The 27,930-nt window shown below is 27.9% G+C and overlaps 2 protein-coding genes across 7 annotated transcripts; one reads left to right on the top strand and one right to left on the bottom strand.

Moving 5' to 3' along the window:
• LOC111421504 (putative homeodomain transcription factor) lies at nt 1–21,683 on the top strand. Of its 6 annotated transcripts, XM_071195591.1 has the most exons (11): nt 5–149; nt 213–333; nt 550–683; nt 737–876; nt 5,447–5,667; nt 5,724–6,158; nt 10,819–10,966; nt 11,030–11,360; nt 11,415–11,739; nt 11,793–12,032; nt 21,007–21,683. In XM_071195591.1, exons 3-11 carry the CDS (start codon nt 649–651, stop codon nt 21,148–21,150), a joined length of 2,019 nt encoding a protein of 672 aa, XP_071051692.1. In that variant the 5' UTR covers nt 5–149; nt 213–333; nt 550–648; the 3' UTR covers nt 21,151–21,683. The 6 variants fall into 6 exon arrangements, with proteins under 6 accessions (XP_071051694.1, XP_071051692.1, XP_022910438.1 ...); XM_071195593.1 differs by lacking the exon at nt 21,007–21,683 and adding an exon at nt 12,090–17,336 and having other exon boundaries at nt 1–333; XM_023054670.2 differs by having other exon boundaries at nt 5–333.
• Nucleotides 21,672–27,799, bottom strand: LOC111421506 (fructose-1,6-bisphosphatase). Its single transcript, XM_023054674.2, has 3 exons — nt 27,395–27,799; nt 27,187–27,331; nt 21,672–22,411 (listed from the first exon to the last, which is right to left on the bottom strand). The coding sequence occupies exons 1-3, from the start codon at nt 27,565–27,567 to the stop codon at nt 21,716–21,718; spliced, it is 1,014 nt and encodes a 337-aa protein (XP_022910442.2). The 5' UTR covers nt 27,568–27,799; the 3' UTR covers nt 21,672–21,715.
• Between the last annotated feature and the right edge of the window lie 131 nt (nt 27,800–27,930).

The raw sequence follows: 27,930 nt of genomic DNA on the forward strand, positions 1-27,930 counted from the left end.
CGTATTTGTTTATTCGTATAAATAGCTGCGCAAACATTAAATTTATATTTATTTGCTTAAAACACCCACGTGTTGGTGCTATGTGTTATAGAAGAGTTGACGCAATCGATGAAAGGGAGTTTAGAAATAGAAATAACAATTAAAGCAAGGTACGCGGCCTACAGGTGGGGATCTAATTTTGAATTGAGTTTAAACCTTTCTTGTGTGGTTAGAGAGACGAAATGATTTATAATTTAATCATTCAGTGTGACCGCGACTTGTGAATCGTGCGTTTCGCTTGCTTGTCAAAGCAATCAGCTGTTTGTCACTGGACTTAGATAACATGTAAAAGAGGTACGTTTGCGGTCACATAAATATATTGCGTAATAATAAATTCGTTTAGTTTAGTTTATTTACACACACACGCAAAGATAACGTGTTTGTGAGATAAAAAAATTTATTAGTTTAGGTTAGAATCGCAACAGGTCAATAATTAGAAATGCCAAGGTTACATTTTATTTTAGGCCACAGTGTTCCTTTAAAAAATCAATAAAATGCGATTTGTTGCAGGTTTATTTTAAATTGGGTGGAATTAAAATTCCCAGTGCGCCGCCATAAAAGGAAAAACGAAGGATTTTAATTAAAAAAAAATCTTCTCCTAAGAGAAGAATGGGCGCTCACAGCTCGAAGGACTTTGTCGCTTGGTGAGTGTTATTAATCATTTAATCAGACTCAATTAGAACCTATTTATTATTAGGTATCAAAAGAAAATCGGCCGATATGACAAACAAGAATGGGAAAAAACCATTGACAAAAAGAAACCAATTGGAATTTTAACAAGACGCGATCACGAAGGGGCTAATTACAAAAATTTCATTGATTTAGACTTAGTACAAGGCAAGAAAATTTTAATTTATAAAAATTATTTTCATAAATGTCACTTTGACAGGAAATGTCACTTTGACATATTGCACATCTAGTTCAATAATGCCATAAATGCATATTTTTAATCTCTTAATGTTAGTAAATTGTGTATAAACTTAAGGGTGCTGATAGTAATTACAAAAATTTCATTGATTTAGACTACAAAGCAAGAAAATTTTAAATTTATAAAAATTATTTCAATAAATGTCACTTTGACACATCTAGTTCAAAAATGAATGGGATTATGTTTCATGGAAAAAAGATACTTTTTACTATTATAGTAAATAAATACAAGTAAATAAGAGTTAAAAAAATAAAATAAGGTATTGTGGTATTTTAATAGCATAATAATCCACTAGACTCATCCTTTACTGAATTACAAAACTTGAATTAATCACTTTTATGGAAAATATTATGCACTAATCGTATAGAAAAATGATTTCTAAATCGAAATAGAAGAATAACATTTTTTCATATCACCCTTCATTCTTGAGATATTCGCCTTGGAATTCTTAATTTTTGCAAAAAACGTCGAATTTGATTGTTTTAAACGGGAATATCTCAAGAACGAAAGATAATACGATAAAAAGTTACTCTTTATTTTCGATTTGAAATTCATTTTTCTACCGGAAACAGACCTTAAAGTTTATGCAAAAATCATTTCTATGAATTGGGAAATGAAATAATAAAAGTTAACCTTATAAAGTCCCCGTTTTTAATCACTTTTTCGAATGGTGTTTAATAACAATCACTTTTATAGGTAATATTGTACACTAATCGTATAGAAAAATGATTTCTAAATCGAAATAGAAGAATAACATTTTTTCATATCACCCTTAGTTCTTGAGATATTCGTCTTGGAATTCTTAATTTTTAAAAAAAACGTTGAATTTGATTGTTTTAAAGGGGAATATCTCAAAAACGAAAGATAATACGATAAAAAGTTACTCTTTATTTTCGATTTGAAATTCATTTTTCTACCGGAAACAGACCTTAAAGTTTATGCAAAAATCATTTCTATGAATTAGGAAATAAAATAATAAAAGTTAACCTTATAAAGTCGCCGTTTTTAATCACTTTTTCGAATGGTGTTTAATAACAATCACTTTTATAGAAAATATTATGCACTAATCGTATAGGAAAATGATTATTAAATCGAAATAGAAGAATAACATTTTTTTATATCACCCTTCGTTCTTGAGATATTTGCCTTGGAATTCTTAATTTTTGCATAAAACGTCGAATTTGATTGTTTTAAACGGGAACATCTCAAAAACGAAAGATAATACGATAAAAAGTTACTCTTTATTTTCGATTTGAAATTTATTTTTCTACCGGAAATAGACCTTAAAGTTTATGCAAAAATCATTTCTATGAATTGGGAAATGAAATAATAAAAGTTAACCTTATAAAGTCGCCGTTTTTAATCACTTTTTCGAATGGTGTTTAATAACAATCACTTTTATAGAAAATATTATGCACTAATCGTATAGAAAAATGATTTCTAAATCGAAATAGAAGAATAACATTTTTTCATATCACCCTTCGTTCTTGCGATATTCGCCTTGGAATTCTTAATTTTTGCAAAAAACGTCGAATTTGATTGTTTTAAACGGGAATATCTCAAGAACGAACGATAATACGATAAAAAGTTACTCTTTATTTTCGATTTGAAATTCATTTTTCTATCGGAAACGGGCCTTAAAGTTTATGCAAAAATCATTTCTATGAATTGGGAAATGAAATAATAAAAGTTAACCTTATAAAGTCCTCGTTTTTAATCACTTTTTCGAATGGTGTTTAGTAATAATCACTTTTATAGAAAATATTATGCACTAATCGTATAGAAAAATGATTTCTAAATCGAAATAGAAGAATAACATTTTTTCATATCACCCTTCGTTCTTGAGATATTCGCCTTGGAATTCTTAATTTTTGCAAAAAACGTCGAATTTGATTGTTTTAAACGGGAATATCTCAAGAACGAAAGATAATACGATAAAAAGTTACTCTTTATTTTCGATTTGAAATTGATTTTTCTACCGGAAACAGACCTTAAAGTTTATGCAAAAATCATTTCTATGAATTGGGAAATGAAATAATAAAAGTTAACCTTATAAAGTCGTCGTTTTTAATCACTTTTTCAAATGGTGTTTAATAATAATCACTTTTATAGAAAATATTATGCACTAGTCGTATTGAAAAATGATTTCTAAATCGAAATAGAAGAATAACATTTTTTCATATCACTCTTCATTCTTGAGATATTCATCTTGGAATTCTTAATTTTTGCAAAAAACGTCGAATTTGATTGTTTTAAACGGGAATATCTCAAGAACGAAAGATAATACGATAAAAAGTTACTCTTTATTTTCGATTTGGAATTCATTTTTCTACCGGAAACAGACCTTAAAGTTTATGCAAAAATCATTTCTATGAATTGGGAAATGAAATAATAAAAGTTAACCTTATAAAGTCCCCGTTTTTAATCACTTTTTCGAATGGTGTTTAGTAATAATCACTTTTATAGAAAATATTATGCACTAATCGTATAGAAAAATGATTTCTACATCGAAATAGAAGAATAACATTTTTTTATATCACCTTTCGTTCTTGAGATATTCGCCTTGGAATTCTTAATTTTTGCAAAAAACGTCGAATTTGATTGTTTTAAACGGGAATATCTCAAGAATAAAAGATAATACGATAAAAAGTTACTCTTTATTTTCGATTTGAAATTAATTTTTCTACCGGAAACAGACCTTAAAGTTTATGCAAAAATCATTTCTATGAATTAGGAAATAAAATAATAAAAGTTAACCTTATAAAGTCCCCGTTTTTAATCACTTTTTCGAATGGTGTTTAATAACAATCACTTTTATAGAAAATATTATGCACTAGTCGTATTGAAAAATGATTTCTAAATCGAAATAGAAGAATAACATTTTTTTATATCACCCTTCGTTTTTGAGATATTCGCCTTGGAATTTTTAATTTTTGCAAAAAACGTCGAATTTGATTGTTTTAAACGGAAATATCTCAAGAACGAACGACAATACGATAAGAAGTTACTCTTTATTTTCGATTTGAAATTAATTTTTCTACCGGAAACAGACCTTAAAGTTTATGCAAAAATCATTTCTATGAATTGGGAAATGAAATAATAAAAGTTAACCTTATAAAGTCCCCGTTTTTAATCACTTTTTCGAATTTTGTTTAATAATAATCACTTTTATAAAAAATATTATGCACTAATCGTATAGAAAAATGATTTCTAAATCGAAATAGAAGAATAACATTTTTTCATATCACCCTTCGTTCTTGAGATATTCGTCTTGGACTTTTTAATTTTTGCAAAAACGTCGAATTTGATTGGTTTAAACGGGAATATCTCAAGAACGAAAGATAATACGATAAAAAGTTACGCTTTATTTTCGATTTGAAATTTATTTTTCTATCGGAAACAGGCCTTAAAGTTTATGCAAAAATCATTTCTATAAATTGGGAAATGAAATAATAAAAGTTAACCTTATAAAGTCCCCGTTTTTAATCACTTTTTCAAATGGTGTTTAATAACAATCACTTTTATGGAAAATATTGTGCACTAATCGTATAGAAAAATGATTTCTAAATCGAAATAGAAGAATAACATTTTTTCATATCACCCTTCGTTTTTGAGATATTCGCCTTGGACTTTTTATTTTTTGCAAAAAACCGTCGAATTTGGTTGTTTTAAAAGAGAATAATAATAGTAATAGATAATAATAATAGAGTTTTAAAGAAAATAACGAAAATATAATAACACTGTTATATTTGCTCAAAATGGTTAAAACTGCATTTTTATTTGATTTTTATATACAGGTGTCTCACGTAACTGGTTCTATAGAACTTTTTCAAGTTCGACTATTCCTAGAGGTTTGAAATTTTGGTAGCATGGGTTGATCATTCGAAACATTCGATCTAAAATATTTTCAAGATGGCCACCACTTCCGGTATACCGGAAGTAGACCATAACTTCGTTATTTTAAATGAAATGCCATAGTTTTTATTGCACCTTTTAATTGTACGTAAAAAATATGTTGATTTTGATAAAAGTTATTTGCACCTAGCGTTTTTCGTTTTCGAGTTATTTTGGTTTTAAGCTTTTTTTGGTAAATTTCACCATGCTCTTTAAAACAACATATCTCAGCCAACGTTCATTGAAAAAAGCTCTAAATTGGCACGATTACTCTTCAGATGATGTCAAATAGATTGTCATTTTTTGTTGTGACAGAGTAGTTTATACAGGGTGGTCAAAAATTCAATTACCGTTGCTTCATATTCAATGTCGAAAAAGTAGAAAATTTTAAATGGAACTTCCCATATTTGTTTAGCCTATCAGAAAGGTAATTTAATTCTCTACAAATTATTTATAAACATTTCCATACCTATTTATTGTAGTTTCCCTCATATTGGGAAATTTATCAAAACATGGCACTATTCAACTGGATGTGCGAATATAAACGTCAAATCAAAATTAAAAAAGATTTAAACGTTTTTTTAGGTGCATCATTTACAAAAGCAAAACCAAAACATGGTTTTTTAACGGTCGCTTTCCTCGCTACATTTCGTTTCGTCTTTTTACCATTTTATTTAACCTGGTGGACTCGGCAAACATCAACGGCAGTATCGAGATGCATCCTCGTTTTATATTTAGTTGAAATTATTCATATCGTAATATATCTGCACAAGCAGAGTTACGCGAGTTTCGATGACGAAAATGAGGTTTAATATCATTTAAATTCAATAATTAAATAAAAATAACACAAAGTACTTTTTAGGAAGACGTTCCTTTATCGGAAATACTCATCCCAATCATGATGATGTGGGTACACAGCGTAATTCAGTCCCAAATCGGTGCTACGAGTCCCCCGGATAAAACCAGATACAAACCCACAATCCATAGGCAACACGTTCGAAAGAAACACAGGAAACGTCCGGATATTATGGGTGAAGATACCGAGGAAGATGAAAGTAGTGGGAGTACTGAGAGGAAACGTAGAAAGTGTAAAGGTGTAACTAAAAAAAATCCGAATTTGGGGATTCGCCATCACCCGGGAGTTGATAATGAAGGTTTAGGGGCGAATGTTGTTCGTTCTATGGAAGACGATGGTTTTGAAAGTTTAAAAAGTAATGGTACAAGTACGAGTGATAGTAGTGATGCGGAAATTAGGCAAAGATTATTAAATGGAGATTGTGATCATATGGAAAAATTAGTGAGTATTATTAAAAAAGAAAAATTATGTACAGGGTGGTTCAGTTTTTAATGGGAAAACTTTACTAAGACGTAGTACTTGCCAAAATAATACAAGTCAAATTGAGAAAAAAATTGACATTTTATCGTTTATTTCGGGTATGTACTACTGGTTTATACTACTTTATTATTATTACTACTTTATTTTCATTTGCATTTTTTGGCTTGTTTTTTGGTTCGTTGCTGTGGCAACCAACATTGTTATTTTAAATGGGATGGATTAAATATGGTTGTATAAGAAAAAATCGAGAAAAAACGCGTTTTCTGAAAATATTAAACCAGTAAATTACAATCAAAGTAGGTGCCGAAATAACGCCGCGCGCCGTTGACAACTTTAAATGTCAAAAAAATGACAGTTTCAACAATTATGAATTATTAATAATGTATGGATACGGCGACACACATTTAATATAGTTTCGTCATTAGTAGCCGTCCACTTTTTGGAAGGTTTTTAACACTTCCGGTGTTAAAAATTTTTTGTTTGACATTTTGGATAGTGTGGATTTCGTAATTTGTGAATAGTGTACAAACTTCATTTTGAGTGCGTTTTCTTTCACCGTATCCATACATCATTAATATTTGGATTCTTAATTGTGCCATATTTGTTTGAACTGTCAATTTTTTGACATTTAAAGCTGTCAGCGGCGTTATTTCGGTGCCTACCTTGATTGTACTAAATTGTTTATTTTCGAAAATTAACTCAATCATAACTCAAAAACTAAAAACGATGGAGAAATACTTTTTATACATAAAACCTTAGTAATGGACCATAAAGACTAGATCCATAACACTATTGAACCCAATTATTACCATTTTTTATTTATAAGCTCTAAATCGATTAAACATCAAAATTGTTGATTTTCGAAAATTAACTCAATTATAACTCATAAACTAAAAGCGATGGGGAAATATTTTTTATACATAAAACCTTAGTAATGGGCCATAAAGACTAAACCCATAACAAGATTGAACCCAATTATTACTACTTTTTATTTATAAGCTCTAAATCGATTAAACATCAAAATTGTTGATTTTCGAAAATTAACTCAATCATAACTCAAAAACTAAAAGCGATGGGGAAATACTTTTTGTACATAAAACCTTAGTAATGGATCATAAAGACAAGATCCATAAAAAGATTGAACCCAATTATTATCATTTTTATTTTTAAGCTATAAACCGATTAAACATCAAAATTGTTGATTTTCGAAAATTAACTCAATCATAACTCAAAAACTAAAAGCGATGGGGAAATACTTTTTATACATAAAACCTTAGTAATGGGCGATAAAGACTAAACCCATAACAAGATTGAACCCAATTATTACCATTTTTTATTTATAAGCTCTAAATCGATTAAACATCAAAATTGTTGATTTTCGAAAATTAACTCAATCATAACCCATAAACTAAAAGCGATGGGGAAATATTTTTTATACATAAAACCTTAGTAATGGATCATAAAGACAAGATCCATAAAAAGATTGAACCCAATTATTATCATTTTTATTTTTAAGCTCTAAACCGATTAAACATCAAAATTGTTGATTTTCGAAAGTTAACTCAATCATAACTCAAAAACTAAAAGCGATGGGGAAATACTTTTTATACATAAAACCTTAGTAATGGACCATAAAAACTGGATCCATAAAAAGATTGAACCCAATTATTACCATTTTTTATTTATAAGCTCTAAACCGATTAAACATCAAAATTGTTGATTTTCGAAAATTAACTCAATTATAACTCAAAAACTAAAAGCGATGGGGAAATACTTTTTATACATAAAACCCTAGTAATGGACCATAAAGACTAGATCCATAACAAGATTGAACCCAATTATTACCATTTTTTATTTATAAGCTCTAAACCGATTAAACATCAAAATTGTTGTTTTTCGAAAATTAACTCAATTATAACTCATAAACTAAAAGCGATGGGGAAATATTTTTTATACATAAAACCTTAGTAATGCATCATAAAGACTAGATCCACAGAAAGATTGACCCCAATTATTACCATTTTTTATTTTTAAGCTCTAAACCGATTAAACATCAAAATTGTTGATTTTCGAAAATTAACTCAATCATAACCCATAAACTAAAAGCGATGGGGAAATATTTTTTATACATAAAACCTTAGTAATGGATCATAAAGACAAGATCCATAAAAAGATTGAACCCAATTATTATCATTTTTATTTTTAAGCTCTAAACCGATTAAACATCAAAATTGTTGATTTTCGAAAGTTAACTCAATCATAACTCAAAAACTAAAAGCGATGGGGAAATACTTTTTATACATAAAACCTTAGTAATGGACCATAAAAACTGGATCCATAAAAAGATTGAACCCAATTATTACCATTTTTTATTTATAAGCTCTAAACCGATTAAACATCAAAATTGTTGATTTTCGAAAATTAACTCAATTATAACTCAAAAACTAAAAGCGATGGGGAAATACTTTTTATACATAAAACCCTAGTAATGGACCATAAAGACTAGATCCATAACAAGATTGAACCCAATTATTACCATTTTTTATTTATAAGCTCTAAACCGATTAAACATCAAAATTGTTGTTTTTCGAAAATTAACTCAATTATAACTCATAAACTAAAAGCGATGGGGAAATATTTTTTATACATAAAACCTTAGTAATGCATCATAAAGACTAGATCCACAGAAAGATTGACCCCAATTATTACCATTTTTTATTTTTAAGCTCTAAACCGATTAAACATCAAAATTGTTGATTTTCGAAAATTAACTCAATCATAACCCATAAACTAAAAGCGATGGGGAAATATTTTTTATACATAAAACCTTAGTAATGGATCATAAAGACAAGATCCATAAAAAGATTGAACCCAATTATTATCATTTTTATTTTTAAGCTATAAACCGATTAAACATCAAAATTGTTGATTTTCGAAAATTAACTCAATCATAACTCAAAAACTAAAAGCGATGGGGAAATACTTTTTATACATAAAACCTTAGTAATGGGCGATAAAGACTAAACCCATAACAAGATTGAACCGAATTATTACCATTTTTTATTTATAAGCTCTAAATCGATTAAACATTAAAATTGTTGATTTTCGCAAATTAACTCAATCATAACTCAAAAACTAAAAGCGATGGGGAAATACTTTTTGTACATAAAACCTTAGTAATGGATCATAAAGACAAGATCCATAAAAAGATTGAACCCAATTATTATCATTTTTATTTTTAAGCTCTAAACCGATTAAACATCAAAATTGTTGATTTTCGAAAATTAACTCAATCATAACCCAAAAACTAAAAGCGATGGGGAAATACTTTTTATACATAAAACCTTAGTAATGGACCATAAAGACTAGATCCATAACAAGATTGAACCCAATTATTACTATTTTTTATTTATAAGCTCTAAATCGATTAAAATCAAAATTGTTGATTTTCGAAAATTAACTCAATCATAACTCAAAAACTAAAAGCGATGGAAAAAAACTTTTTATACATAAAACCTTAGTAATGGGCAATAAAGACTAGATCCATAACAAGATTGAACCCAATTATTACTATTTTTTATTTATAAGCTCTAAATCGATTAAACATCAAAATTGTTGATTTTCGAAAATTAACTCAATTATAACTCAAAAACTAAAAGCGATGGAGAAAAACTTTTTATACATAAAACCTTAGTAATGGACCATAAAGACTAGATCCATAAAAATATTGAACCCAATTATTACCATTTTTTATTTATAAGCTCTAAACCGATTAAACATCAAAATTGTTGATTTTCGAAAATTAACTCAATTATAACTCAAAAACTAAAAGCGATGGGGAAATACTTTTTATACATAAAACTTTAGTAATGGTCGATAAAGACTAGATCCATAAAAAGATTGAACCCAATTATTACCATTTTTTATTTATAAGCTCTAAATCGATTAAACATTAAAATTGTTGATTTTCGCAAATTAACTCAATCATAACTCAAAAACTAAAAGCGATGGGAAATACTTTTTGTACATAAAACCTTAGTAATGGGCCATAAAGACTAAACCCATAACAAGATTGAACCCAATTATTACCATTTTTTATTTATAAGCTCTAAATCGATTAAATATCAAAATTGTTAATTTCGAAAATTAACTCAATCATAACTCAAAAACTAAAAGCGATGGAAAAAAACTTTTTATACATAAAACCTTAGTAATGGGCAATAAAGACTAGATCCATAACAAGGTTGAACCCAATTATTACCATTTTTTATTTATAAGCTCAAAATCGATTAAACATCAAAATTGTTGATTTTCGAAAATTAACTCAATCATAACTCAAAAACTAAAAGCGATGGAGAAAAACTTTTTATACATAAAACCTTAGTAATGGACCATAAAGATTAAATCCATAACAAGATTGAACCTAATTATTACCATTTTTTATTTATAAGCTCTAAACCGATTAAAATGGCGAAGTTATTGGCTATATTCCAGACATTTCACACATCCTCTATAAAAAATTTGCGTTATTTTGGCAAGTACTACGTCCTAGTAAAGAGTCCCGATTAAAAATTGAACCAACCTGTATAAAATGAATAAATTTATTTATTTTTTGTAAAAGAAACAGTGGGATCTGGAATTATTTAACGATTCTCAAGGACACGCAACAATCCGTAACTGCGAAATGAGTCAATCCAGTCAATATGAATCAAGCGATAATGACGATATTGATAATGATATTAAAGCGTGTTTATCTGGAAAAGAAGCTGGTGTGTAATAACTTAATAATTTAATAATTAATGATTAATATTGACGTTTTTTTTTGTCAATAGTGAATTGCATAATTTGGGTGCGTGGCGAAATGCGAAAAGCTCGACTAAAAGTTTTAGATATAAGCTCTCTAATTATACGAAAAGTTGAGGCGATGCCGAATAGCATGGAATATTTTTATTTGGGTCTGATATTTTCGACTTTTTTTGCTTTGACCCCACCGATGTGTAGATTTTTTAAAAACATGCAAACAACCTCGAATGATGAGCACGATTTCAAGAACGATTACAAAAACGATTTTCATCAATTATCCGTTTTTGGCATTGTTAATAATGCTTTTGATAAAGATTCGGTTACTTCAGCCCTTGAAGCATCATTTGGTTATTCAACTTTGTAAGTTTAGTTGCTATTTTAAATTTCTTATTAATTTTAATTTTTTTATTGTAGGGCACAAATTATATTATTATTATCTTGCGTCCAACGTTTCGTCCTCTCTTTTTTCTATTTCTTTTTATTATCTGTGGCCGAAAGAACTTTCAAACATCGCTTATTATACGCAAAGTTTTTTACGCATTTAACATCAAGCAGAAGAGCGAGAAATTCCGATTTGCCACATTTTCGCCTCGATCGCGTCGCAAATATAAAGACATGGCTTTCAGTTCGATCGTATTTAAAGAAGCAGGGTCCCTTACGATCAGTTGATGTCATTGTATCATCATCCTTTTTGATCACGATACCGTTATTGGTATTTCTTTGTACTGAATTTTTAAAGGTAAATGATTTAGCTTAAGAAATAATTTAATAATAATCTTTTTTTTGTTTAAGGATTCGATTTCGTTCCAATCTGAGAATATAATTGAAGCAATGATTTTGTGTACTCTTTTGGGTATTTATTTGTTTCGTTTTTTAACCTTGGGTGCTAAAATCAATGAGAAATCTCGTAACTTTTCCGTTATTACAATGGAACAAATCAATTTAAACCTACAATTGGAGCAGAAACCCAAAAACAAAGACACATTGAGTATAGCTAATAACGTGTTAAAATTAGCATCAGATTTACTTAAAGTAAGTACAGAAAATTTCACTTAAAATGCAATAATATACTAAAATATATTTTCATAGAAACCAGGGCGTACCTATTTACATTGTTCCACATAAAATGTAACATGTCAAATAGACTAGACTAACACTAGCAGTAAAACTAACTCTAGAACTAGAAACACTCCGTTTAGCTGTATGTACAGGGTGGTTCAAATTCGATGTCCAAATAGGCTAACTCAGAAACTATAAGAGTTAGAAAAAAAGTAGCTTACATGTCATGATCTCGTTTTTCGAGAAACTGCTAATGCCGAAAACCTCAAAGCACTATCGTTTTTTCTTTTTCCCCTAGAGGCCAAAATTGAAAATATCGTAAAACCAAGAAGTGCAATTATCTTGGTTATTATTATAGGTAGAGTATTATAACTAAGATATTATATGGACACTTTTTTACAGAGAATTTGATGACGTAGTCAAAAAAATTTTTTCGCTTTTAGATTTTGAGATATGACAATTTTCGTTTTTTTTAATTACTGAGTATTCGTTTATTAAATTCGTTATTTTTTTCTGATTACAAAAATATGGGGTTAGATAGGTCTATTTCTTATTGTTTAAGAATAAAGCTAAAAATAAATTTTTTTTAGTGTCGTCAAAGAAAGTAAATTTACAGTTTCCTGTAAATTTATATAAAATTTATTTTGTAACATTCTAACATGTTAAACTTTTCGTAATCCATCTTAAAAAATAGGATTTTTAATTTGACACTTCAGAAAATTTTTGAATACAAACAAATGTTGCTATTCTATGTTTATTTGAATTAAAATATATATATATATGAGTGCCATCTATCAACAATTTATCAAGTCATTTAATAATAATATTAAATATTAATAAAAAATGTGAAATAATGTAATCTATTCCAACTTTTGTGTAAAACAAATATAAATTAAATGGTTCAACAAATGTATTTGTTTCAAATGTCAGAAATATGTTTATTTAATTATTAGTTATAATTTACAGGAAACTGTAAATTTAATTTCTTTGACAACACTAAAAAATAAGTTTATTTTTAACTTTATTCTAAAACAATAAGAAATAGACCTGTCGAACCCTATATTTTTGTAATCAGAAAAAAATAACGAATTTAATAAGCGAATAATGGAAACTTATTGTAAATTAATCTGGTAACGACAGTTACGTCAAAGTCAAAATAACGGCGATTTATTTTCGAACAGCGAATACATGCGAATAGCAGTTGCCCATTTCCGTTTAGTTGGTTGTAGGTTTGAGAGCGTTCTGCTAAAACAAAGACATCACAAAACAGTTTGATAAACTGCTATTATTCATTTTGAATTTTCAATCATTTCGTGTAATTGAAGATGAAGGCTTTAAAAATTTGTTTCTGGGTTAAATCCTGCTTACCAGTTACCCGGTTACACTATATCTAAAACTATGATACCCGCTTTATACGCGGAATGTCTTGTAAACATGAAAAATCGAATGTTTTAACTTTTTTGGACCCTCGCTTTAAAGATTTAGGGTTTTCAGATAAAAACGCAAAGAAAATTATTATACTGGCAGTTTCGGAAAAGTATTGTACTCAAACTCGTGCAGAAATTGGTAAGTACTGAAGGCACTTTTGATGAAATAAATAGTTATCAATATGGAGCTGCTTTGACCAAAGCATAGCAGTCGCTCGACATATTGCCATTATTGAGGTACAAATGTTTCTTGAGGAAGAAATCACTACTGGCAGCAATGAAAGTTCAATAACTTCCCTTTTTTGAACGACTTTGACTTAGCGAGATAAAGAAATTAAAGTTTGTTTCGTCTAAATAGATGTTTTAACTTTGAAGCTCAAGCAAACTTCTTATGCATTGAGATCTCATCGACGGTGTTGGTTTTTTCCGGTTCAAAAAGTATTTGTTTTAACCCTTTGTGTCCCAAAAAGTCAAAAATTTTGAAAGTTTGTGACAGAATTAAAACGCTAGGCCTTTGGAATCAATTTTAGCAAAATATGCAATCCCCCTATTCCAGGGGGAAACAAATATAAATTAAATGGTTCAACAAATGTATTTGTTTCAAATGTCAGAAATATGTTTATTTAATTATTAGTTATAATTTACAGGAAACTGTAAATTTAATTTCTTTGACAACACTAAAAAATAAGTTTATTTTTAACTTTATTCTAAAACAATAAGAAATAGACCTGTCGAACCCTATATTTTTGTAATCAGAAAAAAATAACGAATTTAATAAGCGAATAATGGAAACTTATTGTAAATTAATCTGGTAACGACAGTTACGTCAAAGTCAAAATAACGGCGATTTATTTTCGAACAGCGAATACATGCGAATAGCAGTTGCCCATTTCCGTTTAGTTGGTTGTAGGTTTGAGAGCGTTCTGCTAAAACAAAGACATCACAAAACAGTTTGATAAACTGCTATTATTCATTTTGAATTTTCAATCATTTCGTGTAATTGAAGATGAAGGCTTTAAAAATTTGTTTCTGGGTTAAATCCTGCTTACCAGTTACCCGGTTACACTATATCTAAAACTATGATACCCGCTTTATACGCGGAATGTCTTGTAAACATGAAAAATCGAATGTTTTAACTTTTTTGGACCCTCGCTTTAAAGATTTAGGGTTTTCAGATAAAAACGCAAAGAAAATTATTATACTGGCAGTTTCGGAAAAGTATTGTACTCAAACTCGTGCAGAAATTGGTAAGTACTGAAGGCACTTTTGATGAAATAAATAGTTATCAATATGGAGCTGCTTTGACCAAAGCATAGCAGTCGCTCGACATATTGCCATTATTGAGGTACAAATGTTTCTTGAGGAAGAAATCACTACTGGCAGCAATGAAAGTTCAATAACTTCCCTTTTTTGAACGACTTTGACTTAGCGAGATAAAGAAATTAAAGTTTGTTTCGTCTAAATAGATGTTTTAACTTTGAAGCTCAAGCAAACTTCTTATGCATTGAGATCTCATCGACGGTGTTGGTTTTTTCCGGTTCAAAAAGTATTTGTTTTAACCCTTTGTGTCCCAAAAAGTCAAAAATTTTGAAAGTTTGTGACAGAATTAAAACGCTAGGCCTTTGGAATCAATTTTAGCAAAATATGCAATCCCCCTATTCCAGGGGGATAATGGTACTTGAGAGTAACATCTAAATCACATTATGATATTCAGAAAAACAGATCTTTCTTCTTTCATTACAATATAAATAAACATTTCACGCAGTACATTTTGGGTGGGGTCTAGCTTTGGCAGAACAATTTTCACAACTTCCTCTTTCTTTTGAATTTGTGCTATCACCTTTTCGTGGACGCAGTAAATTTGAATATTTATTTATTAGACCTGTAGCTACAGAACAACGAAAATCTGAGAGAATATTGAGAAAAAACATATTGAGCAAAAACTAACATTTTCGCATAATATAAGTGTCAAAAAAGATGCTAATTCAAAAATTCCTGGAAGCCGTGTTTATTGAAATTAAGAAATGAAACTTATTTTAAATTGAAGCTTAAAGCTTTCTGTTTAAATCGATGTATAATAATCGTTGGGTTGGATTGGAAAAATATTGAAAGAAAAAATGTTGAAATAAAACTTACATTTTTTTATAACCTAAAAGTGTCAAAAAAGATGCTAATTTAAAAATTCCTGGAAGATGTATTTGTTGAAATTAAGGAATGAGATTTATTTTAAATTAAAGCTCAAAGCTTTCTCTTTAAAATGATGTATAATAATTGTTGGGTTGGATTGGAAAAATATTAAGAAAAAAAATTTTGAAACAAAGCTTACATTTTCGTATAACCTAAAAGTGTCAAAAAAGATGCTAATTTAAAAATTCCTGGAAGCTGTGTTTATTGAAATTAAGGAATGAAACTTATTCTAAATTAAAGCTGAAAGCTTTCTCTTTAAAATGATGTATAATAATTGTTGGGTTGAATTGGAAAAATATTGGGAGATAAAATGTTAAAATAAAACTTACATTTTTTTATAACCTAAAAGTGTCAAAAAAGATGCTAATTTAAAAATTCCTGGAAGATGTATTTCTTGAAATTAAGGAATGAGATTTATTTTAAATTAAAGCTTAAAGCTTTCTCTTTAAAATGATGTATAATAATTGTTGGGTTGGATTGGAAAAATATTAAGAAAAAAAATTTTGAAACAAAGCTTACATTTTCGTATAACCTAAAAGTGTCAAAAAAGATGCTAATTTAAAAATTCCTGGAAGCCGTGTTTATTGAAATTAAGGAATGAGATTTATTTTAAATTAAAGCTTAAAGCTTTCTCTTTAAAATGATGTATAATAATTGTTGGGTTGGATTGGAAAAATATTGAGAAAAAAAATGTTGAAACAAAACTTACATTTTCGTATAACCTAAAAGTGTCAAAAAAGATTCTTATTTAAAAATTCCTGGAAGCCGTGTTTATTGAAATTAAGGAATAAGACTTATTTTAAATTAAAGCTCAATGCTTTCTTTTTAAAATGAGTGTTTAAAACTCCCGGTACTTTAAAGTACCGTCGGGACACAAAGGGTTAAATAGATTTAAATAGTTTTCTATGTATAGTGTTAGTTCTAGTTGTACGCTAACACTATCACTAAAACGAACACTATACCTAGAACTAGAATCAATTGGGTTTAGCCGCACGTCTATAAAGACGGCTAAACCCAAATGATTCTATTTCTAGGTATAGTGTTAGTTCTAATTTTATAGTAACACTATCACTAAAACGAACACTATACCTAGAAATAGAATCATTTGGCTTTAGACGCACGTCTCTAAAGACGGCTAAACCCGAATGATTCTAGTTCTAGGTATAGTGTTAGTTCTAGTTTTACACTAACATTATCACTGAAACGAACACTATACCTACAACTAGAATCATTTGGGTTTAGCCGTCTTGAGAGACGTGCGGCTAAACCCAAATGATTCTAGTACTAGGTATAGTGTTAGTTCTAGTTTTACACTTGCACTGTCACTAGAACTATCATTTGACCTAGAACTAGAAACATTTGGGTTTAGCCTACGTCTCTTAAGACGGCTAAACCCAAATGATTCTATTTCTAGGTATAACAATGCATAACAATTAAAACTAGAACTAATACTAGACCTAGAACTAGAAACGTTTTAGTTCTAGGTCTAGTGTTAGTTCTAGTAGCAGTATCACTAGAAATGTCATTAATGTCAAAAATGACGTTTACTAAAGATTTCTAAATTTTATTTATTTAAGGTTGGTCACATTGAAATGTCAAATTAAATGTCAAAAGTGACGTTTTAAATATTTAACATAAGAATTTAAATCTGATTTAACACTTTTTTTTTTAAAAAAGCCATTGTCGCAAAGAGTTATTAAAAATCTTTAGTAAAATAGATTACCACGTTTTAAAAAGGAAAGAAAACATTGCTGTCCAGCGGTTTTTCTATTTCTTCACTTCTCATGTTCAATCTTTCTTCAAAATTTTCGGCCCATGTTTTAGGTCTTGTGTTAGTTCTCTAGCAATAATACTAGACCGAGAACTAGAAACCTTTGGGTTTAGCCGTGTGTCTTCAGCGAATGTCAAGTTGACGTTTAAAAGTCAAATAATAGTTTTACTTTTTGTACAGATCATTTTCCAATAACGGTGTTAATAATTTCATTCTAATAAATGTTACAGTTTTCCATTTTCCATCCAACTTTTTTGTTGAAATTTATTTTTCTTATTCTATTTATAACCCTTTTTGATTTTTTTAATAGTTTTGACATGCTTCTTAACATTTAAACGTCATTTTGACGTTTATATCCTTAAAATGGTACCAACCTAAGTTTTTGGAAATCTTTTGATAAATATCGAATATTTCATACCAGTTTTTTATAAATTTTTTTATTTATAGTAACATATTTCGCTAATTTTAGTATTTCTATAAGATTTTTTACATTAAATTATCTCATTTTAGAGTGTTTTGAAATTTACATTTTTAACGATATTGACGTTTAATTGTCAAATTGACGTTTAAAAGTCAAATAACAGTTTTACTTTTTGTACAGATCATTTTCCAATAACGGTGTTAATAATTTCATTCTAATAAATGTTACAGTTTTCCATTTTTTTCCAACTTTTTTGTTGAAATTTATTTTTCTTATTCTATTTATAACTCTTTTTGATTTTTTTAAATAGTTTTGACATGCTACAAATGTCTTCTTAACATTTAAACGTCATTTTGACATTTATATCCTTAAAATGGTACCAACCTAAGTTTTTGGAAATCTTTTGATAAATATCGAATATTTCATACCAGTTTTTTATACATTTTTTTATTTATAGTAATATATTTCGCTAATTTTCGTAATTTCCATAAGATTTTTTACATAAAATTAACTCATTTTTGAGTGTTTTAAGATCTATGTAGATTTTTAACGATATTGACATTTAATTGTCAAATTGACGTTTAAAAGTGAAATAATTGTGAGTCGTAAAGTTATTAAACTTAAAATTTATTATAAAAACTTTATTATTTAATTTTTTGTATTAAATCATTATAACTTAGCTCATTTGTATCATACGATACTTGAGGAACCACTAAAACTAGAACTAACACAGAACAGACTAGAACAAGAATCATTCGGGTTTAGCAGTATGTCTCTAAAGACGGCTAAACCCGAATGATTCTAGTTCTAGGTATAGTGTTAGTTCTAGTTTTACACTAATATTATCACTAGGGCACGGAACTTTTGTAACAAAACGATACGATTTCCCCTCTCCACTCGTTCTCAGGAGAAAATTTCATACAAAAGTTGTTCTAAATAAAATTCTAAAACTATTTTCTCAATAAAAAAAATATATAAAAATATATATATAAAAATTTTTTTGAGATTATGTTCTTAATTATTGATCAAATCAAAAATTTTTATTAACAATATTTGTTTAGAATTACTTCAGGAACAGTGTTTGTTAATACAATTTTTTGCTAACTTGAAATTTTAATTTCCCTCTGAATAGTATGGTATCAAAATTAATTATCTCAATAATTATTGTTTTTATCAAAAAATGTTTTAAATAAAATTTGTTTCAATTTCGATTTTGAATCGATTATCTTAATAAAAAAATTTTACATCTCTATTAATTAAGCCTCTAAATGTAATTATGTATAAAAATGGAAAAATTATTGTTTTGAGGTTATCTCCTTAATTATTGATTAAATCAAAAAATTTTGTTAACAATATTTGTTTAAAATTGTTTCAGGAACAATTTTTGTTAACACAATTTTTTTCTAACTTGAAATTTTAATTTCCCTCTGAATAGTATGCTACAAAAATTAATATTTTTGAGGTTATATCCTGATTGTTGATTTAATCAAAAAATGTTGTTAACAAAATTTGTTTAGAAATACTTCAGGAACAGTGTTTGTGAATACAATTTTTTGCTAACTTGAAATTTTAATTTCCCTCTGAATAGTATGGTATCAAAATTAATTATCTCAATAATTATTGTTTTTATCAAAAAATGTTTTAAATAAAATTTGTTTCAATTTCGATTTTGAATCGATTATCTTAATAAAAAAAATTTACATCTCTATTAATTAAGCCTCTAAATGTAATTATGTATAAAAATGGAAAAATTATTATTTTGAGGTTATCTCCTTAATTATTGATTAAATCAAAAAATTTTGTTAACAATATTTGTTTAAAATTGTTTCAGGAACAATTTTTGTTAACACAATTTTTTTCTAACTTAAAATTTTAATTTCCCTCTGAATAGTATGCTACAAAAATTAATATTTTTGAGGTTCTATCTTTATTGTTGATTTAATCAAAAAATGTTGTTAACAAAATTTGTTTAGAAATACTTCAGGAACAGTGTTTGTTAATACAATTTTTTGCTAACTTGAAATTTTAATTTCCCTCTGAATAGTATGCCATCAAAATTAATTATCTCAATAATTATTGTTTTTATTAAAAAATGTTTTAAATAAAATTTGTTTCAATTTCGATTTTGAATCAATTATCTTAATAAAAAAATTTTACATCTCTATTAATTAAGCATCTAAGTATAATTAAGTATAAAAACGGAAAAATTATTATTTTGAGGTTATCTCCTTAATTATTGATTAAATTAAAAAATTTTGTTAACAATATTTGTTTAAAATTACTTCAGGAACAGTGTTTGTTAATAAAATTTTTTGCTAACTTGAAATTTTAATTTCCCTCTGAATAGTATGCTACAAAAATTAATATTTTTGAGGTTATATCCTTATTGTTGATTTAATCAAAAAATGTTGTTAACAAAATTTGTTTAAAAATACTTCAGGAACAGTGTTTGTTAATACAATTTTTTGCTAACTTGAAATTTTAATTTCCCACTGAACAGTATGCTGTTTTTTTAATCAAGATTTTCTGAGAACGAGTGGAGGGGGGAAATCGTATTTTGTTACAAAAGTTCCGTGCCCTGATTATCACTAAAACGAACACTATACCTAGAACTAGAATCATTTGGGTTTAGCCGCACGTCTCTAAAGACGGCTAAACCCAAACGATTCTAGTTCTAGGTATAGTGTTAGTTCTAGTTTTACACTAACACTATCATTAAAACGAACACTATACCTAGAACTAGAATCGTTTGGGTCAAATGATAGTTCTGACAGTGTAAGTGTAAAACTAGAACTAACACTATACCTAGAACTAGAAACATTTGTGTTTAGCAGTACGTCTCTTAAGACGGCTAAACCCGAATGATAACAATTATTATGCACAACAATTAATTATTATTAATGTCATTAATGTCAAAATGACGTTTTCTAAAGATTTCTAAATTTTATTTATTTAAGGTTGGTCACATTGAAATGTCAAATTAAATGTCAAAACTGACGTTTTAAATATTTAATATAAGAATTTATATTAAATTTGTTTGCAGTCCTGTTAGTCCTTGGACGTGTTGCATTTTATTTGGGGCCCTGATTTCTATGGAAATATATTTTTGTATATTGCTATTATTAATTTAATTTTTTTTAGCAACTTGATAGTCCATTTAAAGTGTTGGGTCTTTCAGCGAATCCGATCGTTTACGCCACAATTAAATTAATAATACTCTCGGCTCTATCAGCCGTTGTTACTGAACTCCTTGGATTTAAAATAACTTTAGACAAACTTAAATAAAATATAAATAATTTTATTGATATATGATAAATGTCAAAGTGACGTTTAACTTGATTGATTGATTTTAAACGTAATTAAAGTGAAATAGTAAAATTAAGTAATAATTTGGATCTCAACACTAAATGGAAATAATAAAAATAAGAATCGACCGTAATTGTTGTTTTAGATTGTATCTTGGAAAAGTTTTTTTGTTCGAATTAGAGCTTTAGATAAACCTCGCTCGTAGATTAAATGTAGACACTTCGAACATTCCCTACAGCTAACTTGTACTAGTCACAATAAGAATCTTTGTTCCTCTCCTAAAATAAGATTTATTAAGGTTAATCTCCAAATTTTACTTTTATTAAGTATTTTTTTGTTTGTTTCAAGGGAATGTTGGAAAGTTTTATTTTCTTTCATACAAATTGTGAACGTATCAAAATATGGCAGAAAGTAATTTCAATAAAAGTAAATGTTCTATTTTGTATAGAATAAAAATCTATACCGTAATTAATTAGTAATTAGCAAAATAAATAAAGTAATTAAAAATTTGATTTTTTTATTTATACTTTTCATTTAAAAATAATTAATTAGCATGTTGATTAATAAGAGCTTGAACTTCTTCGACATCTTCTTTAGATCCTAAGAAAATAGGGGATCTTTCATGGATACTAGTTGGGACAACATCTAAAATGGGAATTTTTCCGTTTGTTGCTAACCCCCCAGCTTGAGTTACAATAAACGCCATTGGATTACATTCATATTGGAGCCTTAATTTTCCTTTTGGTGCATCAGTCGTAATCGGATACATAAAAATCCCGCCATATTTAATAGTACGGTGAACATCCGCAACCATCGAACCAACATAACGAGCTCCATATGGTTTTCCTTTCGATGGATCCTTTTTATTTTTAACATATTCTTTAATCGCAGGTTCCCATTTATTCTCATAAGCCTCGTTGATTGAATAAATTTTTCCTCTCAAAGGAATTTTCATTTGCGACTCAATGAGAATAAATTCACCAATAGATGGATCCAACATAAACATATCAACTCCATTTCCTGTTGTTAAAACCATAACAGTTGCACTTCCATAAAGAGCATATCCAGCCGCTACCATCTTATTGCCAGGTTGTAATCCCAAAGAAGGAGATGGGGCTTCATCAGTTTCTTTACGGTAAATGCCAAAAATCGAACCAATCGATGCTAAACAATCAATATTCGATGAGCCGTCTAAAGGATCGAAACAAACTATGTATTTTCCACTTTGTTCAGCTTCAACCTAAAAAATTATCATTTAATTAAATTAATTAAATGTTAATTGTCATTTTTGACGTTTTAAACGTCAATTTAAAGTTATGTTATTTTTAAAATGAAATAATTTATTATTTAACCTTGAAATGACCTTTTAATCAAAGAATGTTGTAAAAAGTCTTTCACATGGTAATTTAAAACCAGGTTTTTACCTCAATTATATTTTCACAAGACCTAGAACTAAAATCATTCGGGTTTAACCGGCTAAAAATTATTATTACGGCTAAAAACGAATGATTCTAGTGTTCTAGTTTTAAATGTTGATTTTAATGCCAAAAATGACATTTAGATGACATTTTAAAGATTAAATTTACAATTTTCTTACAGTTTGACATTCCAAATGATGTTTCAACATCAATTCTTGCCACCAATTGACATTCTAACTGTCAAATTTGATGACTTAGCATCACACGAAGATTTTAATATCAAAAGTGACATTTGAATAACATCTTCAAGATTAAATTTATAATTTTCTAACAGTTTGACATTCTAATTGACATGTCAACCTCAATTTTTTCCAGCAATTAACGTTCTAACTGTCAAATTTGATTATTTTGCTTCACACGAAGATTTTAATGTCAAAAGTGACATTTGAATGACATCTTAAAGATTAAATTAACAATTTTTTTACATTTTGATATTCTAAATGACACGTCAACCTTAATTTTTGTTACCAATTGTCGTTCTAACTGTCAAATTTGATTATTTTGCATCACACGAAAATTTTAATGTCAAAAATTACATTTAGATGACATCTTAAAGATTAAATTAATATTTTTTTACAGTTTGACATTCTATATGACACGTCAACCTAAATTTTTGTTACTAGTTGACATTCTAACTGTCAAATTTGATGACTTTGCATCACACGAAGGTTTTAATATCAAAAGTGACATTTGAATGACATCTTAAAGAGTAAATTAACAATTTTTTTACAGTTTGACATTCTAAATGACACGTCAACCTTAATTTTTGTTATCAGTTGACATTCTAACTGTCAAATTTGATTATTTTGCATCACACGAAGATTTTAATGTCAAAAATGATATTTAGATGCCATCTTAAAGAGTAAATTTACAATTTTCTTACAGCTTGACATTCCAAATGACGTTTCAACATCAATTTTTGCCATTAATTGACGTTCTAACAGTCAAATTTGATGATTTTGCATCACACGAAGATTTTAATATCAAAAGTGACATTTGAATGACATCTTAAAGCGTAAATTAATTTTTTTTTTTACAGTTTGACATTCTCAATGACACGTTAACCTTAATTTTTGTTATCAGTTGACGTTCTAACTGTCAAATTTGATTATTTTGCATCACACGAAGATTTTAATGTCAACAATGACATTTAGATGACATTTTAAAGATTAAATTTACAATTTTCTTACAGTTTGACATTCTAAATGATATTTCAACATCAATTTTTGCCACCAATTGACGTTCTAACTGTCAAATTTGATGATTTTGCATCACACGAACATTTTAATATCAAAAGTGACATTTGAATGACATCTTCAAGATCAAATTTATAATTTTCTAACAGTTTGATATTCTAATTTACATGTCAACCTCAATTTTTCCAGCAATTAACGTTCTAACTGTCAAATTTGATTATTTTGCATCTCACGAAGATTTTAATGTCAAAAATGACATTTAGATGACATCTTAAAGATTAAATTTCCAATTTCTTACAGTTTGACATTACAAATGATATTTCAACATCAATTTCTGCCACCAATTGACGTTCTAACTGTCAAATTTGTTGATTTTGCATCACACGAAGATTTTAATATCAAAAGTGACATTTGAATGACATCTTAAAGATTAAATAAACAATTTTTTTACAGTTTGACATTCTAAATAACACGTCAACCTTAATTTTTGTTACCAATTGACGTTTTAACTGTCAGATTTGTTGATTTTGCATCACGAAGATTTTAATATCAAAAGTGACATTTGAATGACATCTTAAAGATTAAATTAACATTTTTTTTACAGTTTGACATTCTAAATGACACGTCAACCTTAATTTTTGTTACCAATTGACGTTTTAACTGTCAAATTTGTTGATTTTGCATCACACGAAGATTTTAATATCAAAAATGACATTTGAATGACACCTTAAAGAGTAAATTAACATTTTTTTTACAGTTTGACATTCTAAATGACACGTCAACCTTAATTTTTATTACCAATTGACGTTCTAACTGTCAAATTTGATGATTTTGCATCACACGAAGATTTTAATATCAAAAATGACATTTGAATGACACCTTAAAGAGTAAATTAACATTTTTTTTACAGTTTGACATTCTAAATGACACGTCAACCTTAATTTTTATTACCAATTGACGTTCTAACTGTCAAATTTGATGATTTTGCATCTCACGAAGATTTTAATATCAAAAATGACATTTGAATGACACCTTAAAGAGTAAATTAACATTTTTTTTACAGTTTGACATTCTAAATGACACGTCAACCTTAATTTTTGTTACCAATTGACGTTTTAACTGTCAAATTTGTTGATTTTGCATCACACGAAGATTTTAATATCAAAAGTGACATTTGAATGACATCTTAAAGATTAAATTAACAATTTGTTTACAGTTTGACATTCTAAATGACACGTCAACCTTAATTTTTGTTACCAATTGACGTTCTAACTGTCAAATTTGATGATTTTGCATCACACGAAGATTTTAATATCAAAAATGACATTTGAATGACACCTTAAAGAGTAAATTAACATTTTTTTTACAGTTTGACATTCTAAATGACACGTCAACCTTAATTTTTATTACCAATTGACGTTCTAACTGTCAAATTTGATGATTTTGCATCACACGAAGATTTTAATATCAAAAGTGACATTTGAATGACATCTTAAAAAGTAAATTAATTTTTTTTACAGTTTGACATTCTAAATGACACGTCAACCTTAATTTTTGTTACTAGTTGACGTTCTAATTGTCAAATTTGATTATTTTGCTTCACACGAAGATTTTAATGTCAAAAATGACATTTAGATGCCATCTTAAAGAGTAAATTTACAATTTTCTTACACTTTGACATTCCAAATGATATTTCAACATCAATTTTTGCCACCAATTGACGTTCTAACTGTCAAATTTGATGATTTTGCATCACACGAAGATTTTAATATCAAAAATGACATATGAATGACATCTTAAAGAGTAAATTAACATTTTTTTTACAGTTTGACATTCTAAATGACACGTCAACGTTAATTTTTGTTACTAGTTGACGTTCTAATTGTCAAATTTGATTATTTTGCTTCACACGAAGATTTTAATGTCAAAAATGACATTTAGATGCCATCTTAAAGAGTAAATTTACAATTTTCTTACACTTTGACATTCCAAATGATATTTCAACATCAATTTTTGCCACCAATTGACGTTCTAACTGTCAAATTTGATGATTTTGCATCACACGAAGATTTTAATATCAAAAATGACATATGAATGACATCTTAAAGAGTAAATTAACATTTTTTTTACAGTTTGACATTCTAAATGACACGTCAACGTTAATTTTTGTTACTAGTTGACGTTCTAATTGTCAAATTTGATTATTTTGCTTCACACGAAGATTTTAATGTCACAAGTGACATTTGAATGACATCTTAAAGATTAAATTAACAATTTTTTACATTTTGACATTCTAAATGACACGTCAACCTTAATTTTTATTACCAATTGACGTTCTAACTATTAAATTTGATGATTTTGCATCACACGAAGATTTTAATATCAAAAGTGACATTTGAATGACATCTTAAAGATTAAATCAACAATTTTTTTACAGTTTGACATTCTAAATGACACGTCAACCTTAATTTTTGTTACCAGTTCACGTTCTATCTGTCAAATTTGATTATTTTGCATCACACGAAGATTTTAATATCAACAATGACATTTAGATGCCATCTTAAAGAGTAAATTTACAATTTGACATTCCAAATGATATTTGAACATCAATTTTTGCCACCAATTGACGTTCTAAATTTGATGATTTTACATCACACGAAGATTTTAATAACAAAAGTGACATTTGAATGACATCTTAAAGAGTAAATTAACAACTTTTTTACAGTTTGACATTCTAAATGACACGTCAACCTTAATTTTTGTTACCAATTGACGTTCTAACTGTCAAATTTGATGATTTTGCATCACACGAAGATTTTGATATCAAAAGTGACATTTGAATGACATCTTAAAGAGTAAATTAACAGTTTGACATTCTAAATGACACGTCAACCTTAATTTTTATTACCAATTGACGTTCTAACTGTCAAATTTGTTGATTTTGCATCACACGAAGATTTTAATATCAAAAATGACATATGAATGACATCTTAAAGAGTAAATTAACATTTTTTTTTTCAGTTTGACATTCTAAATGACACGTCAACCTTAATTTTTGTTACCAGTTGATGTTCTAAGCTATTTGTTAACTTATTCGTTAAGCTATGTGTAAAAGTTATCAATTAATTAATTAATGTTGTAATAAAAGTTGTTTAAGATAAGAAATTAATTAAATGAATTAAATTTAAATCGTCATTTTTGACGTTTTAAACGTCAACTTAAAATTATGTTGCTTTTAAAATGAAATAACTTATTTTTTAACCTTGAAATGACCTTTTAATCAAAGAATGTTATAAAAAGCCTTTCACATGGTAATTTAAAACCATGTTTTTACGTTTTACCTCAATTATATTTTCATTTTCTTCAGAGACCATCATACACGTTGTATAAGATGATTTAAGCATGTTAATAAACAGATCATTGGCAAGAACATCAAGTTTTTTAACTTCTTCCCCTTGCACATTCGTTTTTTCTGCCGTTCCAAATCTAATAAACCAAATAAACATTCAAAAATGACTCATAGTTATTATTTATTAAACAATTTCTTACAATTGTGTTATTCCAGCTTTTCTTACCGCGAAACTAACTACTTTTACCGCAGTTTGAATGGATGTTAAAAGCTGTGTTAAATCTCCTGTGGCATTTTTTGCCAATTTTTGTTGAGCCAGAACGTGCCTGGTCAACGTCATCGTATCAGACGAAATTGAAGGAATTTTCGACATTTTAATAAAACGTGTTATTCGCTTTCGAAGCGGATTAGATATATAAAACGACTGAGGCTCGCGAGGCTCGTTTTTCGACTGAGAATGTTAAGGCTAAATCACGACGTAATCTTCTAGTTCAGCAAGTTTTTTATTGGAGGAGCATTAGGTACGTCATCGTAAATATGATATGAAATAATATTTTATCAACAAATTCTGGTTAATTTATATTTTTTTAAAAAGTGTTATGCAAGAATCATAACCTATAACGTAATCTAAGACAATGAGGTTATGTTAATGTTAACCACACTTATTTATTTATTGATTCGATTAAGATTTCCTGTTTTTATTATTTAAAATTTGTTTTTATTTAATTTATATTTA

The sequence above is a fragment of the Onthophagus taurus genome, chromosome 3 (assembly GCF_036711975.1).
Source record: "Onthophagus taurus isolate NC chromosome 3, IU_Otau_3.0, whole genome shotgun sequence".
NCBI classification, from domain to species: Eukaryota; Metazoa; Arthropoda; class Insecta; order Coleoptera; family Scarabaeidae; genus Onthophagus; species Onthophagus taurus.